This window comes from Lissotriton vulgaris, chromosome 4_1 (genome assembly GCF_964263255.1).
Source record: "Lissotriton vulgaris chromosome 4_1, aLisVul1.2, whole genome shotgun sequence".
NCBI classification, from domain to species: Eukaryota; Metazoa; Chordata; class Amphibia; order Caudata; family Salamandridae; genus Lissotriton; species Lissotriton vulgaris.
Window position 1 is genome coordinate 599,948,156 of NC_141691.1, and position 26,377 is coordinate 599,974,532.

The 26,377-nt window shown below is 45.0% G+C and overlaps 1 protein-coding gene across 1 annotated transcript in view; it reads right to left on the reverse strand.

Moving 5' to 3' along the window:
• Positions 1 to 26,377, reverse strand: part of HERPUD2 (HERPUD family member 2) — a 339,768-nt gene that overhangs the window by 100,315 nt on the left and 213,076 nt on the right. The window contains exon 7 of the mRNA XM_086964819.1: positions 9,737 to 10,063. Coding sequence (XP_086820945.1) covers positions 9,737 to 10,063 — 327 coding nt within the window. The remainder of the gene's footprint in view (positions 1 to 9,736; positions 10,064 to 26,377) is intronic.

Here is a 26,377-nt window from a genome sequence, read left to right on the forward strand (position 1 = left end):
CAATTGTTTCAAAAGTAAAGCAATAGAGAAAAATGTTTTCCTATTGCTTTACTTTTGAAGCCATCACAGCACCCGCGCTTTACCTTAAGATGTGTAAAGCGAAACCACGGGTGCCGCAAAGGTCTCGCATTTGCGAGAGTTTACGCTATTGCAAATGATAATGTCTTTTATTTAAATGTTTACAAAACCTGCAATCTGTCTTTACGCACCGCTTGCAAGTTTGGTAAACAAACAAAAAAGGCATTGTCATTTAGAATGGCAATAGCTTAAACTCTCGCAACAGCAAGACCTATTGCATTGCAGATGCTTGTTTACATAATGGACAATCTCGGAATGCATCTAAATCGGGACAGAAGTTTTTGCTATAGCTTTGACAGAGGCTCGTTCATGGATTCTCCAAAAGTGGCGAACCTCTAGGGTTCTGGAGTACAAGAATGGGTTAGTAAAATGATTATAATTTGAGAAAGCATATGCCAAGCGGGTAGGGGGGTAAAAGAGATTCAATGTCTCTTGGCAACATTTGGATATAATTAGCAATTAGGATAGCTAAGACAGGTATGGTTTAGAATAAGTTTAGATCTCACTACACTGGAGAGTCATTAGACCGCGAGGGTGCAGCCTCACTATGAATCCTGTGTGTAGAGGCATAGATACCAGGTTGGGCCTAATGTCATAAAATAGTTGGTTTTATTATTTGAGATAGTAGGATTTGTTACCAATTGCACTTATCGATGCCCTTTAATAACAGTAAGACACGTTATTTAATTTTTTTGCATTTTTTTCACTTATCATAGCACTTTTTAGGTCTCGCTGGCGTCGCAGCGCGAAGCGCTGTCGCCAGCGATACTTATTGTCGCTGTGTAGGGAGCAAAGTGGGACAGGAGAGGTGCACGAGCCTAATCAACCCATTGCAGACAATGGCTGTAACCGCGCGCTTTAGGAGACACGTGCTGTAAACGCGGGCGCTTTAGGAGTCACGCGCTGTGAACGCGCGAGTCTCTTCTTGCGCTCTCCCACACTTTCACAGCGCGTGGTCACAGCCATTGTCTGCAATGGGTTTAGTAAGCTCAAGAGCGTGTGAGCAGTGGACTGGGGCCAACAGATGGAAGCTGCAGGCAAGTCTTTATGTGCACTCTCACAGCTTGTTTTCTCTCTGTTGTGCTTTTTTTGATAATTGTAATTATCGGCGCAGCGTTAGTGTCGTGGTTCATGTCAAATCAGTGGTCCGGGGTGGATGGGGGCAGAGGCTGACCCAAGCTTTTCACACCCACGGAGGTGTACGGGGGACACGGGGCTGGAAGTGCCTCGGAGGGGCTGTGATGGGTTGCGGGTGGGGCCCTCTGAGTAGGATGTTGGGGGAGTGTGCAAGATCTCTCCCTAAGTTGTTTACAAGGTGGAATGAAGGGTTTTTTACTTCCGCTTCAATGTATGCTTGAACACTGTGTAAATCAAATCAAAGGGCATTCTGGGGGAACACTGTGGGGTGTGATGAGAAACAAGCTTTACATCCCATTTGGAAGACGTGTTTCTGTTTTGAAAAACGAAGCCTGGGTGGTGTGGCGTGGCGTGTGTGTTTTTATCTACCTGTGTGTGTGTATGTATGTGTATATATATATACATCTATTCAGAAAATCGAAGCACAAATAGAATTGGGTGCATTGCGTAGTATGTCTTTTATGTCTACTTGTAAGTTTGCACAGGTGATTTCAGTTGACCACTTGCTTTCACTTTAAAAGGTGTACCTTGCATTGCAATCGCTGTCATGTGATCAAGGCTCCGCTGAGCCGAAACGTCTGTGACTCTTTCTGCTGAATAAAATCTGTAAAGTACCTCGAGGTCCGTGTCCGGAGTCTGCCTGCGCGAGCTTGTGGTCAAACGGAGTTCAGGATAGATAGATATATATATATATATATATCCACAAACAGTAAGATGTCATGATTACAGATAGGAAGATGCCATTATTACAGAAAGTAAGACACTATTATTACCACTCCAGAGAAAGGGGAGCAGTGTTTTTATCTATCCAAATGTCCAGGCTCGTGAGTAAGGGCCCCTCCCCGCACTCAACATCAGTAATAAATAACATATACCACTCTGCCCTTCTGCGCCTATAACACCTCCAAACAAACACTTTCACGTTATTGGCAACAGGGGAAAAAGTGTATTGCAGAGATTTTTGTCCTATTATAATGTCGATTTGGAGAGAGCCGTCTTGGATGCTTCACCTCCAACTTTTCCCAAAACATTACAATGAGACAGTAAAACACTGAATAAAATAAATAAACATATTTGTAGTAGTACTGAATGTGTGAGCTTTTTTCCCATTTCAGAATTTTATAAACTGCGTCATCCCTGTGAAATGAGTGTTCAGGAGACCACTGATAAAAGTGAAAAGAAGGTATTATATATGAAGGCAGCAAAACCCTGGCCCCTAAACTACACAAGCCTTTTTTTACGGAAAAGAGCAATTCTGATCCCTGGTGACTTGAAAACGGCACCACACCTGGAGAGCGTTTCTGCTCTTGCACTAACAGTGCAACACAGTTAAAACACCCCGTTTCTGTGGAGGGCCAGGTCCGGGCCTGACACGTGCTGGCTATCGGGCAATGAGTGGGACACACAAACAGGATATTGGTTAGCCGGAAAGACCCCGAGCGGTCTTCCGCCTTGTTTATTTATACCCCGGTGCGAGCCCGCCCCGGGGTATGCATGGATGCGTGTTCGAGTCGCAACATTGTACGGGAAAGCCCGTGGGGCTCTCTACATCCCTCCTTCAATTTAGTCTGTGCTTTTCCTTACTCAGAACTTCGCTCTAGGGAGATGTGTGAGCAAAGTCTCTTAGCCTCTGGCTGGGTCTGGGGTTGGATCACAGGTTGTACCGCTGACTCCGGGCAAACTGAGAAATGACAACCCCGGCCGGGGTTGTCTCTCCTAGCTCACTGCTCAGGGATGTGCTCTGCTGGCTGGATTCGGCCGCGGTGTTTTGTGTTGTCGCCCTGGGTGAACTTTCTCCATGATGCCTCGCCATCGGTGATCCTGGGACAGATGCCCCAAGACCCAAACCTCCATCCTCTCCCGTCTCTTGATCTTCTGTTTCTTCCTGGCCCGTTGCTAGTTCTCTCGTTCTCTTGAAGCATGACACGTTGCGGGTTGCTGTCTGCCCATTTCGCCGGGCGGTGACCATGGTCCCCTGAATCTCGTCTACGACCCACACCTCGGGCTCGTAGGGTGTTCGGAATTTCCATCCCGGGTGCCGATCCCGAACCACCACGGTGTCTCCTACTTGTAGTGTTGGCTCTTTGGCGCGGCGTGCCTCGCTTGCTTTCTGATTGGTGGTTCGCCTCCGAGCCGGAGTTTCCTCGTCATTTCGGTCTCCAGGCACCCAGGTGCCATCAGTGGGGATACCGTCTCGTGGTGCTCTCTTGAACAATACATGCGCTGGTGGGCACTTAGTGGTGCTGTGCGGCGTTTGCCGATAGGCCCCTAGGAACTGATCCAGGGCCGCTTCAGGGTCCTCTCCATTGTCTACGGCGATCCTCAGGGCTCGATTGAGTGTCCTCATTAGTCTTTCGACCTCCCCGTTCGCTTGGGGCCACAACGGGGTTATCTTTCGGTGTTTGATCTGGAGGCTCTCGAGATAGCTCTGAAACTCTCTGCCTTGGAAGGGTGGCCCGTTGTCCGATTTTAATTTGTCCGGAAGTCCCATCGTGGCGAAGATGCGGTTCAGGGCCTTCTTGACGCTGGGAAAAGCAGTTGAGGATATTACTTCCACTACCGGGAACTTGGAGAACGAGTCAACTAGGACGAGTGTGTGTCGTCCGTCAGGGAAGCTCCCAAAGTCGATGCTGAGATGTGACCACGGCGTCTGGGGGGCATCTTCTGTGATTACCGGGGCAGGTGCCGGGTCGCTGCCGGTGATGGTGCGAACGTGGCAGGAGCGCACCATCTCGTCTACCAGACTGTCCATGGCTGGGAACCAGACCTTGCTTCTCAAGTGGGCCTTCGTCTTAGCCATTCCCTGATGGCCCACGTGGGCCAGCGCTAGTATTCTCTGTTGCAGGCTTTCAGGTATTACGATCAGATAACCTCTGAGGATAACCCCTTCATTTCCTTCACTTAGCTCGCTTCTAACTTGCCACAGCTGTTGGCGCATGTGTCTGACTTCTGGCCGAAGGCTTTGCGCTCCGTCTAGGAAGTGTGCCCAGCGGTTTCCTGCCAGAGCTTGGCGCACTCTGGACAGTGTTTCGTCCTTTGCAGTCGCTTCCCCGATCTCCTTCAGCGTCATAGTTTCGGGACATGCTGTTTGCGAGATCATGTGGACGAACTCTTCTGCCTCCGTTCCGTCTTCTTGTGGCAGATTTTGGCTGCTGACATCCGGGTGTTGGGATAGGTAATCGGCTGGGTTATGTGCTCCAGGTCTGAAGACTATCCGGAAGTTGTATCCTTGTAATTGAACGGCCCAGCGCTCTATCCGCGGGGGTGCTAGCCTGGATGACCCCGCAAGCAGTGGCAACAGTGGCTTGCGGTCTGTCACTACCGTGAATTCTTGGCCACACAGGTATAGGTGGAAATGCCGACACACCCATTTTATGGCCAGCGCCTCCCTTTCGATTTGGTCGTACCTGGTTTCGGTGTCCGATAACGCTTTGCTTGCGTATGCTACTGGCTTCCATCCTTCCGGTCCGTGTTCCTGCAGGAGTACTGCACCTAGGCCCACTGGGCTGGCATCGACTATCAACTCTGTTCTGCGACGGGGTTGGAAGTAGGCCATCACTTGCGTGTCCAGGAGATTGGCTTTTTGATGTCCTGAAAGGCTTTATTTGCTGACGCCGTCCATTCCCACTTGAGATCCAGCCGCGTGAGGGCTCTCAACGGCTCTGCGAGATCTGCCAAGTTAGGGATAAACCAGCCACAGTAGGTGGCCATGCCCAGGAAGCTGCGCACTTCGGTGGGGTTCCGTGGAGTGCTGGCTGCTTTGATCGCCTCCGCCTTTTTGGGGTCCACTTTCAGTCCTTCTCGTGTGAAGGTGTATCCAAAGAAGTCTATGGATTCCTGGTAGAAGGAGCATTTTGAACGGTGTAGCGTCAGCCCACAGTCTACTAGTCTTTGAAGAGTTGCCCTCAGGTGCGCATGGTGTTCTTCCAATGTCGCCGAGTACACTAGGATGTCGTCATGGAGGTTGATGACTCCGTTCAGCCCAGACAACACCTCACGTATGGCATTTTGAAAAACTTCTGCGGCGGAGGACACGCCGAAGCTCAGCCGTTTGTAGCGACGTAGCCCTACATGGGTTGAGAAGGTAGTTATGTACCGGCTTGCTGGCTCCAGTTCAAGTTGATGGTATCCCGAATTGAGGTCCAACTTCGAGAACCATTTGGCCCCGTTCAGGTCGGCCACTATGTCGTCCATGTCCATGGGTGATGTGTCTTTCCCTTTTGACAGCCACGTTGGGTAGCCTCATATCTACGCACAGCCTGATCACCCCTGGCTGTTTGGGCTTGGGCGCTACTACCAACGGGGACACCCAGGGTGTCGGGCCTGACACCTTTTCTATAATTCCCAGGTCTTCCAGTTTCTGGAGTTCTTCTTCCACCTGTGGCCTCAGATTAAATGGTACCCGTCTGTGTCGGAGAGCTACTGGTTTTACGGAGGTGTCGATGTGGAGTTTGAATCTACTCCCTTTCAGTTTTCCCAGGCCTTGGAATAATGCTGGGAACTCCTTTAAAAGGATGTCTGCATTTTCCTGGTGTACCTGGTTCACAAAGAACACAAGCCCGAGGTCCTCTGCCGTGTGGCAGCTTAGCAGGGTGCCTTTCTTTCCTTCAGTGATGTGAAATCGTGTTTCCATCGAGTATTCGCCCTTTATGACGGTCGTCTGTATGACTCCTCTCAGCGGCAGCGGCTCGGTGCCACCATATGTATAGATCCTGGCGTTAGAAGGTGCAAGAGGAGGCTTGGGAGACATCTTGCCGTACTGGTTTGAGTCCATGACATTCACTGAAGCACCTGTGTCTATGAGAGCTTCGATCTCCGTGCCTTCTATGGAGACGGAGCACATGGGCGGCGGTCTCCTCTTGGTTGATGCTCTATTGACGTAGGATATCACGTATACCTCGTCGTCTTCGTATCGGGCCGTCTCCCCTGTGCTTGACCATCTGGGGGAGGTAGTTCTTGGTCGAGTGATAGTTGCCGAACACGTTAGGTCATCGTCCTGGGCTTTGGTCTGCTGGTCTGTATTTTCCTCCTTGGCACACTGCGGCAAAATGGTTTAGTCGACCGTATTTTAAGCATGTCTTTCCTTTCTCCCCGCACGACGCTGTCGTCGGGTGGTCTTCCCCACAGTAGCCGCACTGACTCCCTCGGGAGGCGGTGGCCGGTGGGCTGGCTGTCTGGGGTCTTCTCTGGATAGCGTCTACTTTCTCCTCCTTAATCGGTGTTGTTCTGCTCCTAGCCGGTGCGACCACTGGTGTTCGTAGAGCGGCCTCCATCTCTTCCGCTCTCGCATCAGAGAGCTCATGTGACCTAGCCAGGATCAGTATCTCATCTAGTGAGATGCCGGGCTGTCGTAGAATGAGCTTCCTCAATAGTTTTAAGCGACACCCCACTATGATTTGGTCTCGGATTTCTTCCCTCGGATTGGCGAACGGGCAGGTTTTGGCTAGCCGGCGTAGCCGGGCGAAGAACATGTCCATTGACTCAGATTCGGTCTGCCACGCCCTTTTAAATTTGAACTTTTCGAAATCGTTGTTGAGCTGGGGATCAAAGTGAGCGTCAAGTGCCGCAACCGCGGCGTCGTAGTCGTGCTCAGGTCCGGTGTTGGGGAGCGTTTCGAAGAGGTCGTAGATTTCTGGACCCCCATATAGGATGAGAAGCGACCTCTTGACTGTCCCATCTGTCTCCCGCGTGCCCTTGAAGTAAAGATTTAATCTTCCGACCCATGCCTTCCATTGGGGTCGCCGCCGTTGCAGGGTCCGCCGCCTCGCTGAAAGGGGGGATTGGCGCTGCGCCCGAGTGCATGTGGCCATGTGGTATAGGTACGACGGCCCCGGCCTGGTTCTGGCCTGGCGGCGGTGGTGCGACTACCACGGCTGGTGGGGCGACCAATGCGGGTTGATTCTGTCCTACCGCGGCTTGGCTTTCACCCGGCGCTGTATTGTACATGATACTGCCTCTTTGCGGGCCTTCTGGCGCTTATCTGAGTGGTCCCTGCGCTGTATTCTGTCGCCCAGGTAGTTGGATTGGCCAGTGCTTGATGTCCTGGTGAAGAGGTTCAGTGTGTGGAGGGGCCGTGAATGCCTGAGGGGTCCCTTGCTTTTGCTCGTGCTTGGTTCATATGCGGCTGCCACCAGGAGAGGCTGCGTAGACTTGTGGTTTTGCCAATGCTTGCTGGGGCTGTGAGAGCCTGGGGACAGAGTCTTGTCCCTGCCCGTGTTTTCGCGGACTTCGCGCTGGTGGGGTGATCCTCCGGCGTCAGCGCGGGGCTCTGCTGCCTCGTGCCGCGCTTGGCTCCTCACCTCTTGCTCCTCTCAGGTGCAGCCGGCGCTCGCAGGCCTCCTCGCACCTAGCTGTTGCTCGACCCGGCAGAAGCACACAGGGCCAGGTGAGCCGTGCGATGGCGCGCATGCAGGGGCGAAGGGTAGACTCACCCGCACCTTCCAGTGGCCGGACAGCCACGTACAGGACTCCCGGCGAGCCCCGCCAGCTGAAGGCGCTCCCGACGGGGAGACGCGTGGGCGAGCCTCGGAGCCGGGGTCGGGCCTCGGAGCACTAGCGGGTGGGCTCCGCAGCAGGCAGCCGGCACGCTGCGGCGCTGTAGGCAGGGGTGGCTTCGCACGCGTGCAATTAGACCGGCCTCGTCGCCAGTGTGGAGGGCCAGGTCCGGGCCTGACACGTGCTGGCTATCGGGCAATGAGTGGGACACACACACAGGATATTGGTTAGCCGGAAAGTCCCCGCGCGGTCTTCCGCCTTGTTTATTTATACCCCGGTGCGAGCCCGCCCCGGGGTATGCATGGATGCGTGTTCGAGTCGCAACATTGTAAGGGTGTGGCTCTCTACATCTTCGAATAGGTTACCCCGCTAGTCCTTGTTGCTGTTCTCAAATCAGTGACTGCACATATTAGTGCACCACGCTGCTGTCACAACCATCACCAGGAGGGGCCTGGGGTCCATCTGGTACTGTATTTTTCCACTCCATCTGTTCTACTGAGAGCGCAGGCTTTCTTGTGACGGATGTAGAGTGATGCAGATTCCCCTCCCCAGTAATTAAGGTTATTCCTTCCTAAAGCACTGGCGTTCACAGTTTTCCTCCGTGTTTATCTTTTTCTCCACTTTGTTTCCTTTAGCAGACTCCCCTGCATGCCCTTTTATTGCTTAATCGCTGTATCGGCATGACAACAGCGGCTATACTGGCAAAGTTAAAGGGGTTGAAGGTGTGTGAAGTAAAGCCAGCCCTCCCCGAACAGGAACGAATAACAGGGTATCTTGCAAATACAAAAAGGAAAACGCCCACATCGCTACAGGCTTTTGTTGAGAATGTAGGGGAGAGGTGAATTTAAAGTGGGCATATAATAGATACATAGGGTTGCCACATTTTCAGATACAAATGGGGACGAGGACGGTAAGTGAATCGCAACTTATGGGAAAATCTGCTGTTACCCTTTCTTTCCCAAAATTTCATTCTCAACTCTGTTAACATTTTTGCTGAGACCATTTCATTTTATTTTATGATATCACCAAACTAAAACAAGCATTTGCAATGCAATAGGTCTCGCATTATTTAAGTTTGACCTATTGGTGTTGCATTATTTAGCAATGCCAATAACTCAAACTTAAATAATGCAAGACCTATTGCATTCCAAATGCTTGTTTTTAACAGTAAAGCACTTTATTTAAACTTTAGCACTTTATAGTGATCCCTGTCTAGTATAACATGCTTTAAAAACCTTTTACATGTATAGCCTGCGTAGTATATGGAATTTTAGAAATGTTCATTAAATTCTTTTTGTTTGTTATTTGGATGTTAGCTAGGCTACTGTAATCATTATTTTCTCTATCTGTTCCCTTCTCTTTTTTTAAAGTTATAACTGAAATTAAATATTTCTTGGACAAATCTATACATACTGTATTTTGGTATATGAATTTCTTTATCGTATAATATATTCATATGAATTCGGATACTTGATTGTAATGTTACGCATCTGCTCAATAAAAAAAAAAGCATCTAGCCTAAAAGTACAGACAGCACTGTAATATTAAAATGTCTTCTTTTCAAAACATTGACTAGGACAAAAGCCTCTTTCCTGGACAAAGATATCATGGCACAGGTGCACACAGTTAAAAAGTGAGCCAAAAAGACTTCTCATAGTTGGAATGCAAAAAGAAATAATACCATTGCCCAATCATTCTGGCGACCTGAAAAGCTCTCCTGTCTCTATTCAGTACAAGATCGCCGTTCAAAAAAGATGTGCAATTTCACAGACATCTCTAATGCCAACAGTCATTTTGTTTTGAGTTATGCAATAAAGACTGAAAAGCTATGAGAAATAGAAAGTAAAATTCAAGATGGCAAAGATCATGGTGTAAGACTGCTCAAATCAAAGAAGGTGTTGTATGGTAATTAGTTTGGGTCAACATTTTTCTTAATGGTACACTACTGACAATAGAGGAGACGTCCAACACACGTAGGGATCCTTTACACAATGATAAACCATCAAGGCAAATGTATAGTACTCACAAGTAAACCAGAAGCATGGCTCCCATCATCATGATAAAGCGACTGAAGGAAGAGTAGAAGTAGACAATACTGAAGAGAATGGTAGCTCTGGTAAAGGTGTAGATCCAGTCTAGCCAATCTCGGTTGAATTCCTCTTCATTCATTACTGGTCCACCCTGTGCATTCATTTGAACATTCTGGTTAACTGCCCTGTTCTCTTGTGGTGCTAAGTTTGGAGCTGCTGCACGTTCATTCTGGACAACATCTGAATTTATAGGTGGCTGTAGGGCTACAGGTGACATCCGATGATCACTAGACGTTGGCACAGCAGAAAATGCAGCTGTTTGACTGAAATATTTTTAAAAACACATGTCAACAACTTTCTTGAAGATTAATTCACTAATGTTTTAAACAGCCACATAAACTGACTCAGTTGCTGATCCACACACACAGACACTATTAGAGGCTGCGATGAAATACTAACGTCGGACTGTGCACTTATAAGTGCCAATCAACAATATCACTCAGGAACCAAACTCGTTATAAGCAATACCATTTACTCATTTGTGCTTTGAGACTACTCTGCATAAATTGAAGCAACTGAACAAATATGTAATGACATTAAATGGGAATATCTACATTAAAAAAACACAATATCTCTACATACCAATCCTCTTCTATTCAGAACGTGGTAAAAATGCATAGGTCCCATGGAGGGGAAAAAGTTAAATCTGACGCACAGGATCCCACTAGACCTGCTCACCAGGTATAGAGAGAGCTCTTCAAAAACTGCCCAATACAAACAATGTAATAGGTAATGCAATTTGAAAGTTGGGGACAACACTGAAAATGCCCACTACTGTCTCCCCTCAGGTGTCAGCCACACCAGCCTTTCAGCATCACCCCAGGGCAATTTACTAGCAAGCTGATTTGAATGAGATTTGCTTAGTAACTACGGTCTGATGGGCGCAGTGCTCACTGAAGATTCAGTAACCAGTCCCGAGAAGACTGATCCAAAATTGATATCCTTATGGTATAGGTGAAAGCGTGACTCCTGGGTGCTAATTACTTACTGAACAATGGTGCTCAAGTGGGGACGATCACAGCAGCCATCAGTCTTCCTCAACATACATTAGCTTCTGTTAAAGACAAACTGCATCACGGGAAAGAGAATCATGTCAAGGATCAAAGCCCAGTGTTCCATTGACTGTTTTGGGCGGTACGGGGACTGGTTGGTGCCAGTGAAGAGAATAATTCCCAAGGGGAGGGAGGCTGAGGGAAATTATAAGGTCTATTATATTAGTGCGTTTGAAAGGGGGAGCTTGGAAGGCAGATAGGCAACCGGTTTGATTTGATTTCATAAATCTCAACAAATTCCCAGAGGTGTCTCGGCACTGAAGAAGGGAGGACAGAGCGAATAGGATTACACTTAAATTAAAAGCCAAGTCTTGAGAAGCTTTCGGAAACACTGGAGAGAGGGGGCTAATTTAATTGGCAAAGGTTCGGGTTGTGCAGACCAGAAAGCTCCGGACACTCCAGGAGGAAAGTCAATAGGGAGGCACCACCAATGTCATCGCTGGAACTGGATCCAAGGGTCCTGTTGGGTACAAACCTGCTGATGTTTTCCCTCTGGAAGGCTGGCCCCTGACCCTGAAGTGCTGTATGGGTTTTACCAAGCGCTTTAAAACGAATTGTTAGCTGAACAGGCAACCAATGCAATGAAGCTTGGAATTTTGATCAGCAGTCTAGCTACTGAATTTTGTAGAATTTGTAGTTTTTTCAGCTGAGCCTCAGGAAGGCTAAAAATTGTCAATCCTAGAGATTACAAGACAAAGGTTCACGGTGGACAACAGATTGGAAGGAAGAAACTGTGCATTCTTCCGGATCATGCGTAGCATGAAGGAGGTAGAGGTTACCTTGTTAACCTGCTACTTGGAGGTAAGGTTAACATCAACCAGGATACCCAGATTTTTCATCATGTTTACAGGAACCGAAAGGGAGCCCAATTCTTCCGGCCACCATGAAGGATTCCAAAAGGAAGAGTTGTTACCAAAAATAATAACTTCCATTGATGTAGAATTCAGCTTGAGACAGTTCACATCCATCCAGATACTAACTACTCGCATACGTGCTCGGAATGAATCACTCAGGTCCAGGTCACTTCTGGAAAGAGATACCCCATAATCATGGTGCCATCAGCATATGAGACAGTGGAAAACCAAAATGACTTCACCAAAGCAGCCAGCGGTGCAACATAGATGTTAAAAAGAGTTGGACTCAGCGCTGAACCCTGAGGAACACCGCAGGGAAAGAAAAGACTCTGAAGCGAAGTCACCCATGCCCACTGTATGAGTTTGCTCAGTCAGAAAAGATCTAACGGGGGCCAGGGCAGCTCCTTCTACACCTAAATCCATCAGCTGGTCTGACAGTAGATCATGACTGATGGGGTCAAAAGCTGCCGTCAGGTGGTTTTAAACCTGCACAGTAGGGGGGCGCAGATAAGCATGCAAGATTTTGGACCCCTGAATCTTGGCTCCTCGCTAGATCCCAGAAAAGTGACCAGATCCTATGAGAAGAATTAGAAGCCGCTCAGACATCTGAAGAAATATCAGAGAAAGAAGCAGGGTGGATGAGACAGATGGGAGACCTGGGCACTGCATCTAAGATAACGGCTCTCTGACAAAAAGGAAGCTCGGAACGGTGAGCCAGCCGCCATTGGCACCAGACTTCAGCTGTCCTGAAGAGGATCAGGATGGCAGTCCTAAAAAAACAAGGATGGGCCTCGCAGGTACTGAGAAAACTGTGCTCAAGTGATAAGATCCTAGCCACGAAAGAGAGCAGCCACATGAGACAAAAGGGATGGCTCACAATAAGCTCAGAGGAGGCCCACAAGTTATTGACAACATAAAAGGGGCAGGGGTGGGAAACACTCAAAATCATGAAACCTACTGCAACAAAACATAACCTGCAAGACAGGCAATGAAACAGGTAGTAACATGCCAGAGACTAAGAAGAGCCCTGAATCCCGAAGGATGGGAAAAGACCAAACTATCACCAAGGACTACCTAGTGCAAGTCTTTCACAAACTCAAAGAAGAGATAAACAGTGGACAAATTGACCTGAAGGTGGACTATAAAGAGATGTGGAAAGACATCAATGACTTAGTAGACAGATTAAATGAGCTAGAAACTAATCTTTAACAGATCGGCGGCAGTGAAGAACTACAGAAATTCATGCTAAATATTTAAGTCTTCAGGGGAAATATGACATGGAGAATCTCTCAAGACGAAACAATATAGGTATCCACTGAAACCCTTGAGAAACAACCTATAAAGATCTACAGGGATACATTTGGCACCTTGGTGATGCTATACTCGAGAGAGCAGAACGTGAATTGATAAAAACATACATACCACATGAAAAAGCCCCTTTGGCTCATACAAGCTCCCTCCTTCCAGGTGTACAGGTACAAGTTTGCTTCTAGATAAAAAAGGAGGCTATTATGTTTAAGACATGTCAAGGAGGACCAATATGCTTAAAGTGAGCACAGGAGTATTTTTTACAAAACCCTCTCTACCATCACTCTTGTAAAGCAAAAGGTCTTGAAGCCAATTACTGACCTTTTGAACTCTAAAGTCATCAAATAATACTGGGGTCATCCCTTCAAAGTGATTTATGAGTGGGTGGGTTGACAGCCAGCATTGGTATCACAGAGAGGCTCGAGCTGTCTTGGGACTGGAAGCTGAGACAGGAGCGAACCGGATCTCAGCTGATCCCTGAGAGATGAAAATCACGAGAGAGAAGTGAAGCAGGGTTACCCGGAGACACAAAGAAAGCAGTCCAACATTAATGTAACCAAAGCCAGCAAAGAAAGGTTGATTCAGCACCTCTGAAGAGCCAGAAGTGATGGATGAGAAAACTCCATAACTAATCAGCAGCCATAGAAGGTCTTTGAATCTAACACAACACCTACACAAGAAGATGGATGGGCCCAGGCAGGGTGGGATTGAGGCAGAGGTTGACAGGGCTAGTGCCTCCAATTCACCCTACATAATTGTGGACAGCCCTAAGAACACTGAATTCAAGTTGGAGATGAGAGCGTTAGGTAGCGAATTCAAGGTGAGGTGTGTAGGAGCCCACACAAAGGTTATTGTTTGTTTCGCACAAGTTAGATAGGTTTAGAGATCAAGGGTAGGGAGACTGGGTAGCGCCTATGTAGGAGTCACAGTGAGCTAATGTAATACTCGCAAAAATACAGAAGGCAGGTGCAATATTAAAATAGCAAACAACTACACATGGCACCTGAGACAATAAGATTGAGAGCCACAACTTATCTGGTAAGGGGGTGTAAACTTGATACACCTGGAAAACTGATTTGAAACCATATTTGGTTATTAAATTCTGCCTGCTGGGTAGTATCAGAATATATGTGATGTATATAACAGTACAGTTATAGAAACTTTATTTGTTGAATAAGAATGTACTGAAACCGTTAGATGTTGATGTATGAATCTCACAATTTCCTGTGGTATGACGCATGTAGGTTGTAAACCTTTGGAAAAGCCAGAAAGGGTAGAACTTGCAATGAATTGCACATTCTTCCTCTTAACACAACAGAAAATGGAACCTGACGATCAGAAGTTTCTCATTCACTCTACTTCAGACAGCAAATCGCTGAATCAATCTGCATGGTAAAGCTGCCACTCATATCCTACTCTTCACCTCAAAAGTCTGGATTAGACGGATCTCTGTGCTATCCAGATCTACTTCCCCGCAACCTCCACCTAATACAATCCACCCAACCCCTAAAAACTGTTGCGGGGATTCTGCTAATACACAGAACTGTGCACAGAGACCCAGGACCTCAGTGAATTGTGGTGTACCAAAAAACTCACCTCAGTACCTAGAACCCCTAATCAACTAGCATCAGTGTCTCATTAGCTCTCCGTCCTATAGCGAAGCTACCAATGATTAGACAACCCAGAGCATGTGGCTTAGGTTACTCTCAGGAATTGTGGGAATCAAGAACACTCTTTTGTTTGTTATTCTCATACCAGTCCACAACGTGAGTAAATAGAGACATGGAAAAGTTTAAAATGTTTATTTTAACGAAGTGTGCTCTAAGATGCAGTATTTTTGCTAACATAAGCAGGCATATGATTAAAAATAATACGATCAGCATTGTTTCAAATCCATAAAACACAAAGGGAGAAATCATATTATATTGATAGTGGAAACAGGTCATATAGTGCCTTGTGTACCACCCTCCCAGCTAGAAACTAGGTTTTATAATAATAGAAGAAAATCTCTTAGGCTTGAATGGGGAACCCCATACCTCCAAGATCAGCAGAAGTGAATCACATCAGGATCAGCAAAGCTCTCTCTCTCTCTCTGGGAAAAGATGTTTTCCCTAATCATGCATGCAGTGCAATATTAAAGGCGCTAGAATTTCAGTTAGCTGCAGCTGTGTTCATGTTGTGTCTAGAGCGTGGGCCGATCAGCCCGAATAACAACTTACATTGTTATGGTAATCTTGGAGGCTTCCGCACACACTGTACAGACGGAGGCCGCGATGTAAGTCTAGGGATGTTGAAAACCAGCCTTTCTCATGTGAAGAAATTCAAGCAGTCTAACTTACAATACCAATTACATGCAGTGTCGTGTGCAAAATCTGCAAAATGGCAAATTGGCGTTTAAACGTCTAATAAGCTTATGCTAACATAGCAATGTGTGCACGCAGGGCCCTGCTTTCACTACAAAAACCAGTTTAATCTTCAATGCCTCCGCCCCGATTCCCCATTATTTCATGTAAGAACTCATTACAGTGTTAACCACTCTCACAGCAAACACCAACTCTTGGGCACTCATCAGTTATTCTTCTGAGAGGCTGTGATTCTTCACAATGGACCCATATGCTGTGCTACGCACATAAACTCTGAATGCAAGCAGCACTTAGGTAAGCCAGAAAAAATATACAAAAACCCAGTTCCAACAAAAGGGTACAAAGTTTTTATTTTTTTTAACGCATTGGCAAAGCCAATAGGTCTCGCCTATGAGAGTTGTTGGAAATGTTTGTAGCCATGGTGTAATTCACTATTGAATTACAAAAAAGAAAAAAAGAAAAATAAATTGATTTCAAGTACAACACGTGAGGAGGCAAGATGGCGCCCGCACGACTGGACGTGCAGGACGTGTGAGCTGACCTCTCTCCCTGACCCACAGGGATAGTGAAAGACCGCGAGGGAGATGCTGTTTTAAACAAACACGGGAAAGATTCGAAAAAAAGAAAAAAAAGAAGCGTGCTTGCACTTTTTGTTCCTTTCTTACCTTGAGGAGAACTGCACACGATTGGCGCTACGGAGAAGAGAACGCCGGCACCGACGCTGATGCTGAAGGTGCTCACAGCGTTAACGAGGCTCCGCCGAGCTTGGTGGGCGGCAACTATCACAGCTGCTGCTGCTTGGCCCCGCTTTCCGCATACTGAACGCCACTTCAGGAAAAGTTGTGAGAGAAGAGGAGTGACGAGAGCGGCTCTCGAAATGGCTCCGAAAGGTACACGAAAAAAGCGGGACCCCGAGACCGGTAGCACTGTGGCAGTCAATGGAGGTGAGAAGAGTACAAGGGGGGCAGTGGCTGCAGCAATGAAAAACGGGATAGGGGTAACTTCAGATGTTCCCAGTCCTGCTAGACAAACGATCTCTACCCTATTTTTAGCTGCAGAAGAGAAAAAACGAAAAGATGCAGCGCACAGCTCTCAGTCAGAGAATAACGTGGGCGAGATTATTACTTTATCGGAGGGGTTGCTGGAGGATAACCTGCAAAAGCAAGCTCCAATTATGACGTTACAAACGTGTACTATATCACCCAGAAACTTGCTCCCAGATGAAAATACCGTAAGTGGAGACAATACGGAGCCTTCTAAGATTATTGATAAATTAGCAGAAGGACATGGTACAGAATTAAACACGGTAGAGAAAGCCTTAAATGCAAGAACAAATACAGCGGCATCTCATGAGGCAGGATCCGTGGATTTCTACTCAGTGTCAGAGAATTCAACCTCTTCATGCGAAGACCTGGCCATACAATACTCCAATCAAATGCGTATGGAGGAAGTTGAAAGTGAGGTTGACGATGACGAAATTGATGAACTTATAGAGGATAGCCCTATTACTGTGAGGGGTGAAGGGGACGCTTCTATGACTGAGGGAGCTGCAGGAGGGCATAAAGAAGGTCCAACCGGCAATATCACCTTAGATATGATATATCAAACAATTTTGAGCCATATGGACAAAACTGAACAAGAAAGCCTTAAAATACAAAATTCCTGCCGGAAGCTCCAAAACTCTATCCGTAGGCTAGCAAAGTCACAGGCAGACTTCGGGGAAAGATTTACAGAGGTTGAAACCAGGATATCCAATATTGAGGATGAATTGCAAAAACAGAAAGTGGCCACAGAAACGTTAAGCGCTAACAAAGAGGATTTATTATGGAAAATGGCCGATTTTGAAAACCGCGCACGGCGCAACAATTTAAGACTCATGCAAATTCCTGAAGGAAAAGAAGGTCAAGACTCTCGTAAATTTATCGTGGAACTGTTTCAGAAGGCATTCCCAGATTTGAAAAAATGGGATTGGGAACGAGAGATTGAGCGTGCCCATAGATATCCTTTTAACCTCCAACTTAGATCTGGACAGAATGCTAATAAACCGAGACCTTTTTTAGTAGCATTCAACAGCTTTCGTGCCAGAAAAAACATATATATGCATACACGCCCAAACAGTAAAGGCCAGGGCGAAGGGTTTACCTTTTTAGCAACCTCGGATTATAGCAAATATACAATGGATACTCGATGGCACCTTCGACAGTTGGTGAATCAATATCAGACAAAGGGAGCACAAGCTTATATTATGAACCCTGCTAAGCTTAAAGTGATACATAAGGAGAAGACTTCTTTTTTCACAAATGTTTCAGCAGCAAAGGAATATCTTCAGAATATTAAGGACTCTTAAATCTTAAAGTGACTGATTTGAATGTCCTAATTGGTAGTAACCAGTGGATTTGGCTAAGGAATCAGTTAGCTAATGGATAAGCACTCTGTATGAAACTTAATATAGAATGTTGTAACTATATTTTCTTTTACTTTAGAGAGGAATAGTTTAACATTTTAGAAATATAAATATAGTTTAATGGTTCTTGAGTCTAGGATCAAGAATTGGAAGACTTAGATATAAGGATATTAATCGCTTTTTTTCTAAACATAAAATGAAGGAAAAGAAACCTGTGGGGGTACAGGGGGGGTGGATTGCTCATCTCCATCACCAGGACAAGGAGTCCGAAAGCTTCGGTAATGGAGGGGGGGGGGGGCGGAGGGGGGTTAGGAGGGGGGCTAGGGGGTGGGGGGTAAAAATCACGTTGGGTTCTAATGACTTTATAGAGAAGATAAAGAATTCAAGCTCTAACAAGAGAGTAATAAATAAGGGTAGGATGGTATATAGAATGGGATGCATTAAAGTAACTACGGGCTATTCAAAGATACAGAGGATAGAAAGTCATTTTAATGGGTAGTAACATCAAAATATGTTCTTTTAACGTCTCTGGCCTCAACAACACAAATAAAAGGAAAAGGATTGCATCTGAAATACGTTTTTTGAAACCAGACATATTGTGCCTGCAGGAGACCCACCTTCCCTGGGAGAAAAGAGGGTTAGCCACTGAGTTAGGATATGCAGTTTTGGCTGCATCTAAGCAAACTAGTCTGATAAGAGGGGTAATGATTTTGATAAGACCCAATCTAGGCACACTTGTACGCAGCGTATCTGTTAAATGGGGTAGATGGGTGATAGCAACATTAAATTTAGGAGACATAAATATTACGATATGCTCTATATATGGATCTAACTTGGATGAGGGGGAAGTATTTACATATCTAAATTCCGAGCTGGCTAATTGGGATTCTCCCCTAGTGTTATGCGGTGATTTAAATATAAATTTGGTAGGGGGGGGGGGGAATTAGAGGCTGGCCCAGAGAATTATAAGGGACGAAAACCTCGTGTATTTAAGGCATTATTTAATTTAACTCAAGATCACGCGTTGGTTGATATTTGGAGTAACAATTTTCCAGCACTACCTGGGTATACTTATTATTCCTCACCAAATAGAAAGTATGTCCGTTTGAAACAAAAAAAGTAGTCCAAACAGCATTCAATCATACATTAAGATCCAACTCTACCCCAGGGTAACTTCGGACCATTCCCCATTAATGATTAAGATTACCAAATTCGGTGAAAAGCGACAAAACAGAAGCTTCTCATTTGATAGGAAAATGTGCTTAGATGTACAATACAGAGAACATATGGGTAATTGGATAATAGAGTTTCTACAGAATAATATGGGTTCCGCTAATATTGAAATAATATGAGATACTTGGAAAGCTTGCTTTAGAGGGGAGGCGGTGAGCTTTGGACTTTTTAAACAAAATCTGCAACAGGGGAAGATGCGGGAACCGTATGATCAGCTGTCTAAAGCAGAAGAAAACCTGATAAAAGAAATAAAAAAGAGAGACAACATGACTGAAATTCAGGAATATGAGGGGATAATCGCCAAATGTCGTGCTAATATTACAGGAGTTTGGAGTGAGGATATAGCTAAGAAATATTTAATTTACAGAAGATATATCCACGAGTACGGAGAGTCTATAGGAAGAGCATTAGCCTTAAAATTAAAAATGAAGGACTCAGCCCGTCAAATTAAGAAAATGCAAGATAAAAATGGGGTGACTGACTGAAGACCCAGAGAAAATTATGGAAATACTATATCAATTCTATTCTGAACTATATACATGTCAACCTAATCTTTCCCCTGAAGCTTTTTTACAAGAGGTAATATTCAATAAACTAACTAATTCTGAGAAAGAAGTATTAGATCAACCCTTCTCAAAGGAAGAATTGGAAAGAGCAGTAAATAATATCCCGAATGGAAAAGCAGCCGGACCCGATTATATTCCAGGGGAAGTGTATAAATGCTTTTTCGAACCTTTAAAAATCTTTATGTTGGAAACATTTAGAATGGCACAACTGGGGAGGGCCCCACAATCCTGGGATGATGCTACAATTGTAATATTTCCTAAAAAAGGGAAACCTCCGGAACAACCGGCCTCATATCGACCCATATCTTTGCTAAATTGCGATAGCAAAATCTATTCAAAGATGCTTGCAAATCGAATATCTAAGGTAATAACACCATTAGTGTCACTGAGCCAGCATGGGTTTATCCCAAATAGAGGGACCATATCATACATTAACAAAGTGATCACTTTGATAGAAATCGAGAAAAGAGACTTGGCGTTGATATTACTCGACGCTGAGAAAGCGTTCGATCGCGTAGAGTGGGCATATTTGTGGGAAGTAATGCAAAGAATAGGATTTGGCAAACATTTTTCAAAAGCTATTAAAACACTGTATCGCTCACCTAACGCGAGAGTTATAGCTATAGGTAGAAAATCGGAGAAGATAATTATTACAAGAGGTACTCGCCAGGGGTGTCCCTGCTCCCCACTTCTTTTTGCTCTATTTATAAACCCATTTTTACCAAAACTTTTACAATCACCATACATTAAACCTTTTGTAGTTTCATCTATACCACATTCAGTATTCGCATATGCGGATGATATCGCCATCACTACCACAGATCCAAGACAGGCTATGACAGAGATTGAACGCCTAGCTCTCGACTTTGGAAACAGCTCTGGTTACAAATTAAATGCTGCGAAAACGCAGGTGCTTTGCTCAGATTCAGCTCAGTTTAATGATTATAGGGTCACTCATGAAGTGACATATTTAGGCATTATAATTAAATCTCATACACGAGAGATAGTAGACACTAATTGGGATAAAAATATGTTACAAATTAAACAATCTCTAGATAGATGGGGGAGACTCCAAATGTCTATAATAGGGAGAGGCAACATCATTAAGATGAATATATTAGCCAAAATCCTATATATATATATATATATATATTGCAGTATTCCCTTAGAGATAGCCTTAAATCATATATACAAACTGCAAAGTCTATGTACAAAATTTTTTGGGGCACCTGGTAAAACAAGACGAGCAATGAAATGGTTGACCCTTCCTATAGAGAGAGGAGGGCGTGGGATTCCGGATTTTCTGTTTTATTATTATGTCTGTTTTTTAGGAAGAATGAGAATATTGTTGACGGGAGAACAAATTGAGGTTCCGGCAGAATCCCCGTCGATATTTTATTTATTACTAGGGGAACATGCGAAGGAATGCTTGTTAAAAGAAAAGGAGGGGAATTATTACAAACACACTCGATTTAAGGTGCTAGAATCTGCATATAGAGTTTGGAGAAGGGTTGTAAGGATAATGAAGCTGGAAAGAATGGAGTATCACACTCCCTTTTCTGCGGAAAAAATATTACCATCAATATCCTGGGACAATGTAACAAAGGAATGGGGCAGAAAAGGTTTGAGTAAAATCGGAGACTTATATGACACTGAAGGAATATTCAAGTCTTTTTCTAATATTTGTACCAAATTTAATATATCTCAGTTATCTTTCTTTAAATATCTTCAAATTAGAGATTTCTGCTTAAAGAAACTAAACAGACCTAACACTGATGGGGTAATAGCGGCTGTTCAATCAAAAAAAAAGATGGGCAGCTTATACCGACTGCTGATGGATTACAAGCCAGATGATTTGAATAAATATAATGTATATTGGCAGAATCAACTAGAGGAAACTGACTTGAATATTGTGGATTATATAATGATGGCCAAGGATATATGTTTATCAGCCAATTTGAAATCGCAGGTTTATAAGACAATTTTCAGACTATATTATACTCCTAAACGTATGGCAACATGGGGGCCTATGTATGATGGAAAATGTTTTCGATGCGGAGGGGAAGATGCAGATATTGTTCCTGTTTTTTATAAATGCTCGAAATTATTGTCGTTTATATCAAGCATAGAGGAATTTATATCCTTGGTCATCCATCATCCGATTAAAATATCTCCAGCACTCATGCTAGTAGGGGGAGGGCAAATCGTGAATGAAAATGAAGATATACGTACATTTAAAAATTTCCTATTTATAGCTATGACTATAGCCCGATTATGTATAGCTACAGAATGGTTACAACCTGAAGCACCGACGTTTGATTTCTGGAGAAGGAAAATGTTTAATATATATCCTCTCAAAACTCATTCTACTACCCTTTTCAATGCCCTACCCTATTTTTCACCCTATACCTCTATCAATATATCCTCTACCACTAATCTCTCATTCATCCCAAACCCCATACCACTACTATGATCCCAAAACAACCCTTTCTAGACTATTCCCTCCTCCACCACCTCCTTGCAGGAGATAGCTCTTCTACTATCCTGATCTCCCAAAAAAGCCATTCTAAAACGTTACCTCGGACTTCCTCCTCCACCTCCCTTTCACTCACCGCAAATCCCCTCCTACCGCAATGAACTCAACTAAAACAATAACTTTGATTCTAAGCCCTTCCCTCCTCTATTACTCCTTCCCTCTTCTATCCCTCCACTATTCATTTTCATTCCAAAAAAAGAGAATACAATTGTCCACCGCTCAAATTAATTTCATATTTCCCTACATTAACTCCCCTTCACCTTCCCTTTACTCACCCCAAACCCCAAAGAGAAACAAATTCTAGACCCTTCCCTCTACCTTCTCAATCCAAATAACTGCCTAACATAGCCACCACTCAAATTACTTTCATATTTCACCACTAATCCTTTATGGGTTCCAGAGTAGCGCGCTACTCGCTTAAAAAGCGATGCAATGCCTAGTCAGGGGTAGTAAGCGCTACATCAATGCAATTACAATACCATACAAAACAATACAACTTTACAGATCTCAAGAACCCATCCCAGAGGCTTCTTGTTATGAGGGAGCTACAGCTTTTGAAAGAAGATATCCGCTTTCTACACGAGACAAACCTCTTTACAACCTGACAGATTACATTCAATAACAACGCTACTGGAAGTAGTACCATGCCGCACCGCCAAACAAAACAGTGAAAGTAGCAATTTTATTACACATGAGGTGCACTTTTGTAGAGCTTCGCATTCGAACCCACACAAGTAGATTATGTACATAATCAAAAGATATCCATTGCCATTATGATATGGATTTAAACATTTTCTATGAGTAAGCCATGGATACTGGCTTTTAATTCCAAAATTAGTGTCTGTGTCACTGAGTGGCTATGCGTCTGCATAATTTCCAAATGTATGGGCACCTAGATTATTTACTTTTGTATAAGTGCCTATTAAACTTAGTAGAGGAGGTAGACCAGAGTTCCCAGCCACGCTCTGATCATAGCCCAATAACAGTTTCCCTAAAATGGCAAACAGGAGATAGGGTAAGGCACTGTGGAACGCACTACGTAAACGATTCCCCATCAAAAGGCCCAGTAGTGGTACACGCCATCTGGGAAAAGATTAAAGAACACATGGCCTATAACAGTATAGCTGGGATTAAAAGGGGAGTGGTGTGAGATGCATTATTAGAGGCATATTTATGAAGGAAGCAGCAAGGTTTAAGCACTTGTGAAAGACTATACCAGAAAAGTTAACACAAGAACTTGGGGAGTTGGAAGGACAATATATAATTAAATCTCCAAGAAAAGCTCGCCCAGCCCACAGACATACAATTAAACACTAGCTTGGGGAGGTATAGACACCAGAAGGAAGGAAGGTGTGGGTGTTTCACACCTGATACCAGACAGATCATCTGACCCCGTAGTGCCATGCTTGTACCCAGGCTCTATGATAATCCCCAGGCTGTCTAAATAAAACAGAACAATGGTAAGAGCCTATTAATAAAGCCACTAAAAGTGCAAAGCCTACCTGGTTTCACAGTAAAATTTTACAAAAAGTTGGCTCAACTACTCCCATTCATAATGAAGAGCTATATGAAATTCAGCTGGGGACAAGGCTAATATGGCAGGAGCGACAGTCTCTTTCGTCGGCAAACCAGGCACAGACCACACACAAAGAGCTTCATAGCACCCTGGCTTCCTACAGAACATTTCCACTAAAGTATTGGTCATCTGCTTGGGGAAAGACATCCCCCGCTTAGTGCATGCCAAATAGAAAGTCTTTGTCTTGAGCCGTACATCTTAACTAGTAAAAACATTAAGAAAGTCCTTCACCTGCTGAACATGGCCAGAAAACTGGGCAGCACCGCAGAAAAACTATTTGATAAGATACAGTGGGGGATGATGAATAATGTATTAAGTACATTTGGATTTGGAAACTGGTTTAGGGGATGGGCAGCAGCCATCCAAAGGGCAAACATATTGTTAAACTGCGGGATTTCAAACCAAGTTAACAAAGACTGAGCAATCTGACAGGGTTGTCTCCTTCATATTTTGCGCTGTCCCTTAAGCCTCTATTGCAAATAGTTCAGGAGCATCTACTGATGAGAGGAATCACTTTCCACCAAGACACCTCCAACTGTTTGCATTCACAGATGGCATTCTGCTGTTGCAGACGGATCCAAATCAGTATTTAAGGGTGATTATTCCCAATACTGGAAGAGTATAGAGGGATAACGTGCTTCCAGAAAAACCTTCGCAAAATAGATGGTCTGATTCTGCTGGGCAGCCAGTGGCTAGTGTCCCACCTGCAGTGTACAACTCCCTTTAGATTGTCCACAGCTAAATACCATTAGATACCTGGCCATGCTCCTCACACTGAACCTGTATCTATGCTCAGAGAGAAAATTTGAGAATCCTCAGAGATGCTAAAACGACGCTAGCATCCCAAAGGAATCACCCACTGTTTCGGACTGTGTAGATAGCAGCACTGAAGAAGATACTCCTTCCAAAGAATTTATACCTATTTCAGGCACTGCCCTTAACACAGAGGAAAGAATAAGTTGCTTACTTCAAGGATGTTTGCAACAATTTTCTCGGCCTGGAAAAACCAGACTTAGCTGGAAAACATGAATGCAGCATCTGAAACAGGAGGGGATGTAAGGTGCTTAACTTGTACCCCTACTAACAGCTCTCCCATATACAATACCTAATGGAATGGCTTCAAGGAAACACTGATAAAGTATGGTGCTTCAGTGAGTAGAACTTAGCCAGCCGCCTGATGAGGGAAATACCACTGGTGTCCAAGAGCCAATGAGGTTACAATCTATACTTATCCCCATTCACATGATTCACCTTGGTTGTTTTGAACAGGCCGATTAGAAATGAAGAACTAACCACATACCAATCATCACTATTTGGTAACTCAAGAGTTCTTATTGGGAAAGAGACTGTTGGAGTTCTGAGTCTGGTAAGCACAAGGATGCTTCAGTCTTCTGGGTCTAGGGCAAAGGTTCAAAACATCTGAAGACAGTAGCGGACGAATCTGAATTCCCAGAAAGAGAGTAATATCATTATCTCCAACCTAGGCACTCAGAGACCCACACTGTAGTTGAAGAAAAGGAAACAAGAAGCCTTGCAACCTTTGGAAAGTTACTCCTAAGCATAACTAAGCACTTATTAAAAACATATGCAGTTCTCAATAAGTAACAGAACAAAGCTTAATTTATTTACCAGAACAAGTGGGTCAAGGGACTTTATCACCACCTGAGGCCATAAGCAAAGGGAGAATATCTTCCAGTGGGGTGCTAGGAAAAGTAACAATATATGAAAGTCCCAACATGTAGCACTTCACCCCAGAATTGTGGAAAATGCAACCATATTCCTATCGATGCCCAGGCTGCTGGCGCAAACCGCCTCTTAGTTCCCATGTTGAGTAATTACCAAAATAAAGAGACGGGCGCTGGGAGCAGGAATCAAGAGCAGAGTTTATTACTCATGAGGAGAGCCAGTCATTTCGGACACGAAACACAGTGTCTTTCGGGAGGTGCTCTAACAAGTGAGCTGAGACTCTGGCTTTTTATACTTTACAGAACACAGGATAACACAATCGGGACGGTGTGACGCAAAAGGAAAGACATCCCTATAATCCTCGTGGTGATCCTACCCATATACATTCACAATGGGGACCCTTGACCTGCTGATAAGAGGGGAGGGCAATCACGCAACTGAGTGTTTTGTAGGATGTGTACGCCTGATCATAGCCCAAGGGGTGGGGTGGCTAAGACCAATAGAGGATCCTTTGAAGAGGAGTGACTTCATACAATAAGGGCAGTAAATGGTATCTCTTGGCTCAGGCGATGGCCTCGGACATGTGTGGTCAGTCGGACACGGGGTGAGGGGTCATAAATGGAGTGGTATTCATGCCGCATGAACAATCCAGCGCAGAGGGGAGGTTTATCAACAGAGGGACATTCATGGGAGGAAAGGAGGTGTTGGTCAGGCGCGGGCGTGACTTCCCAAGGACAGGGTCATGCAGAAGGGTCATGCTCATAAAGAGGAGGGAGGGGGAGCCAGGGTGCGCGGAGGATGCTTGCTGGGTCACAGGGGTGCGCTGGTGATCGATCGTGGGCAGGGAGGCCATGATATCTAAGAGGGCTGCCGTGCACGTAATACATAGGTGACCCAGAATGGCTGCCGTGCGCGTAGTGCATAGGTGACAGGCTGTATGACTTGTTCATGTGAGGAGAAGGGAGGGGTAGCCAGGGTGCTCAAATGCACGCAGGAGGG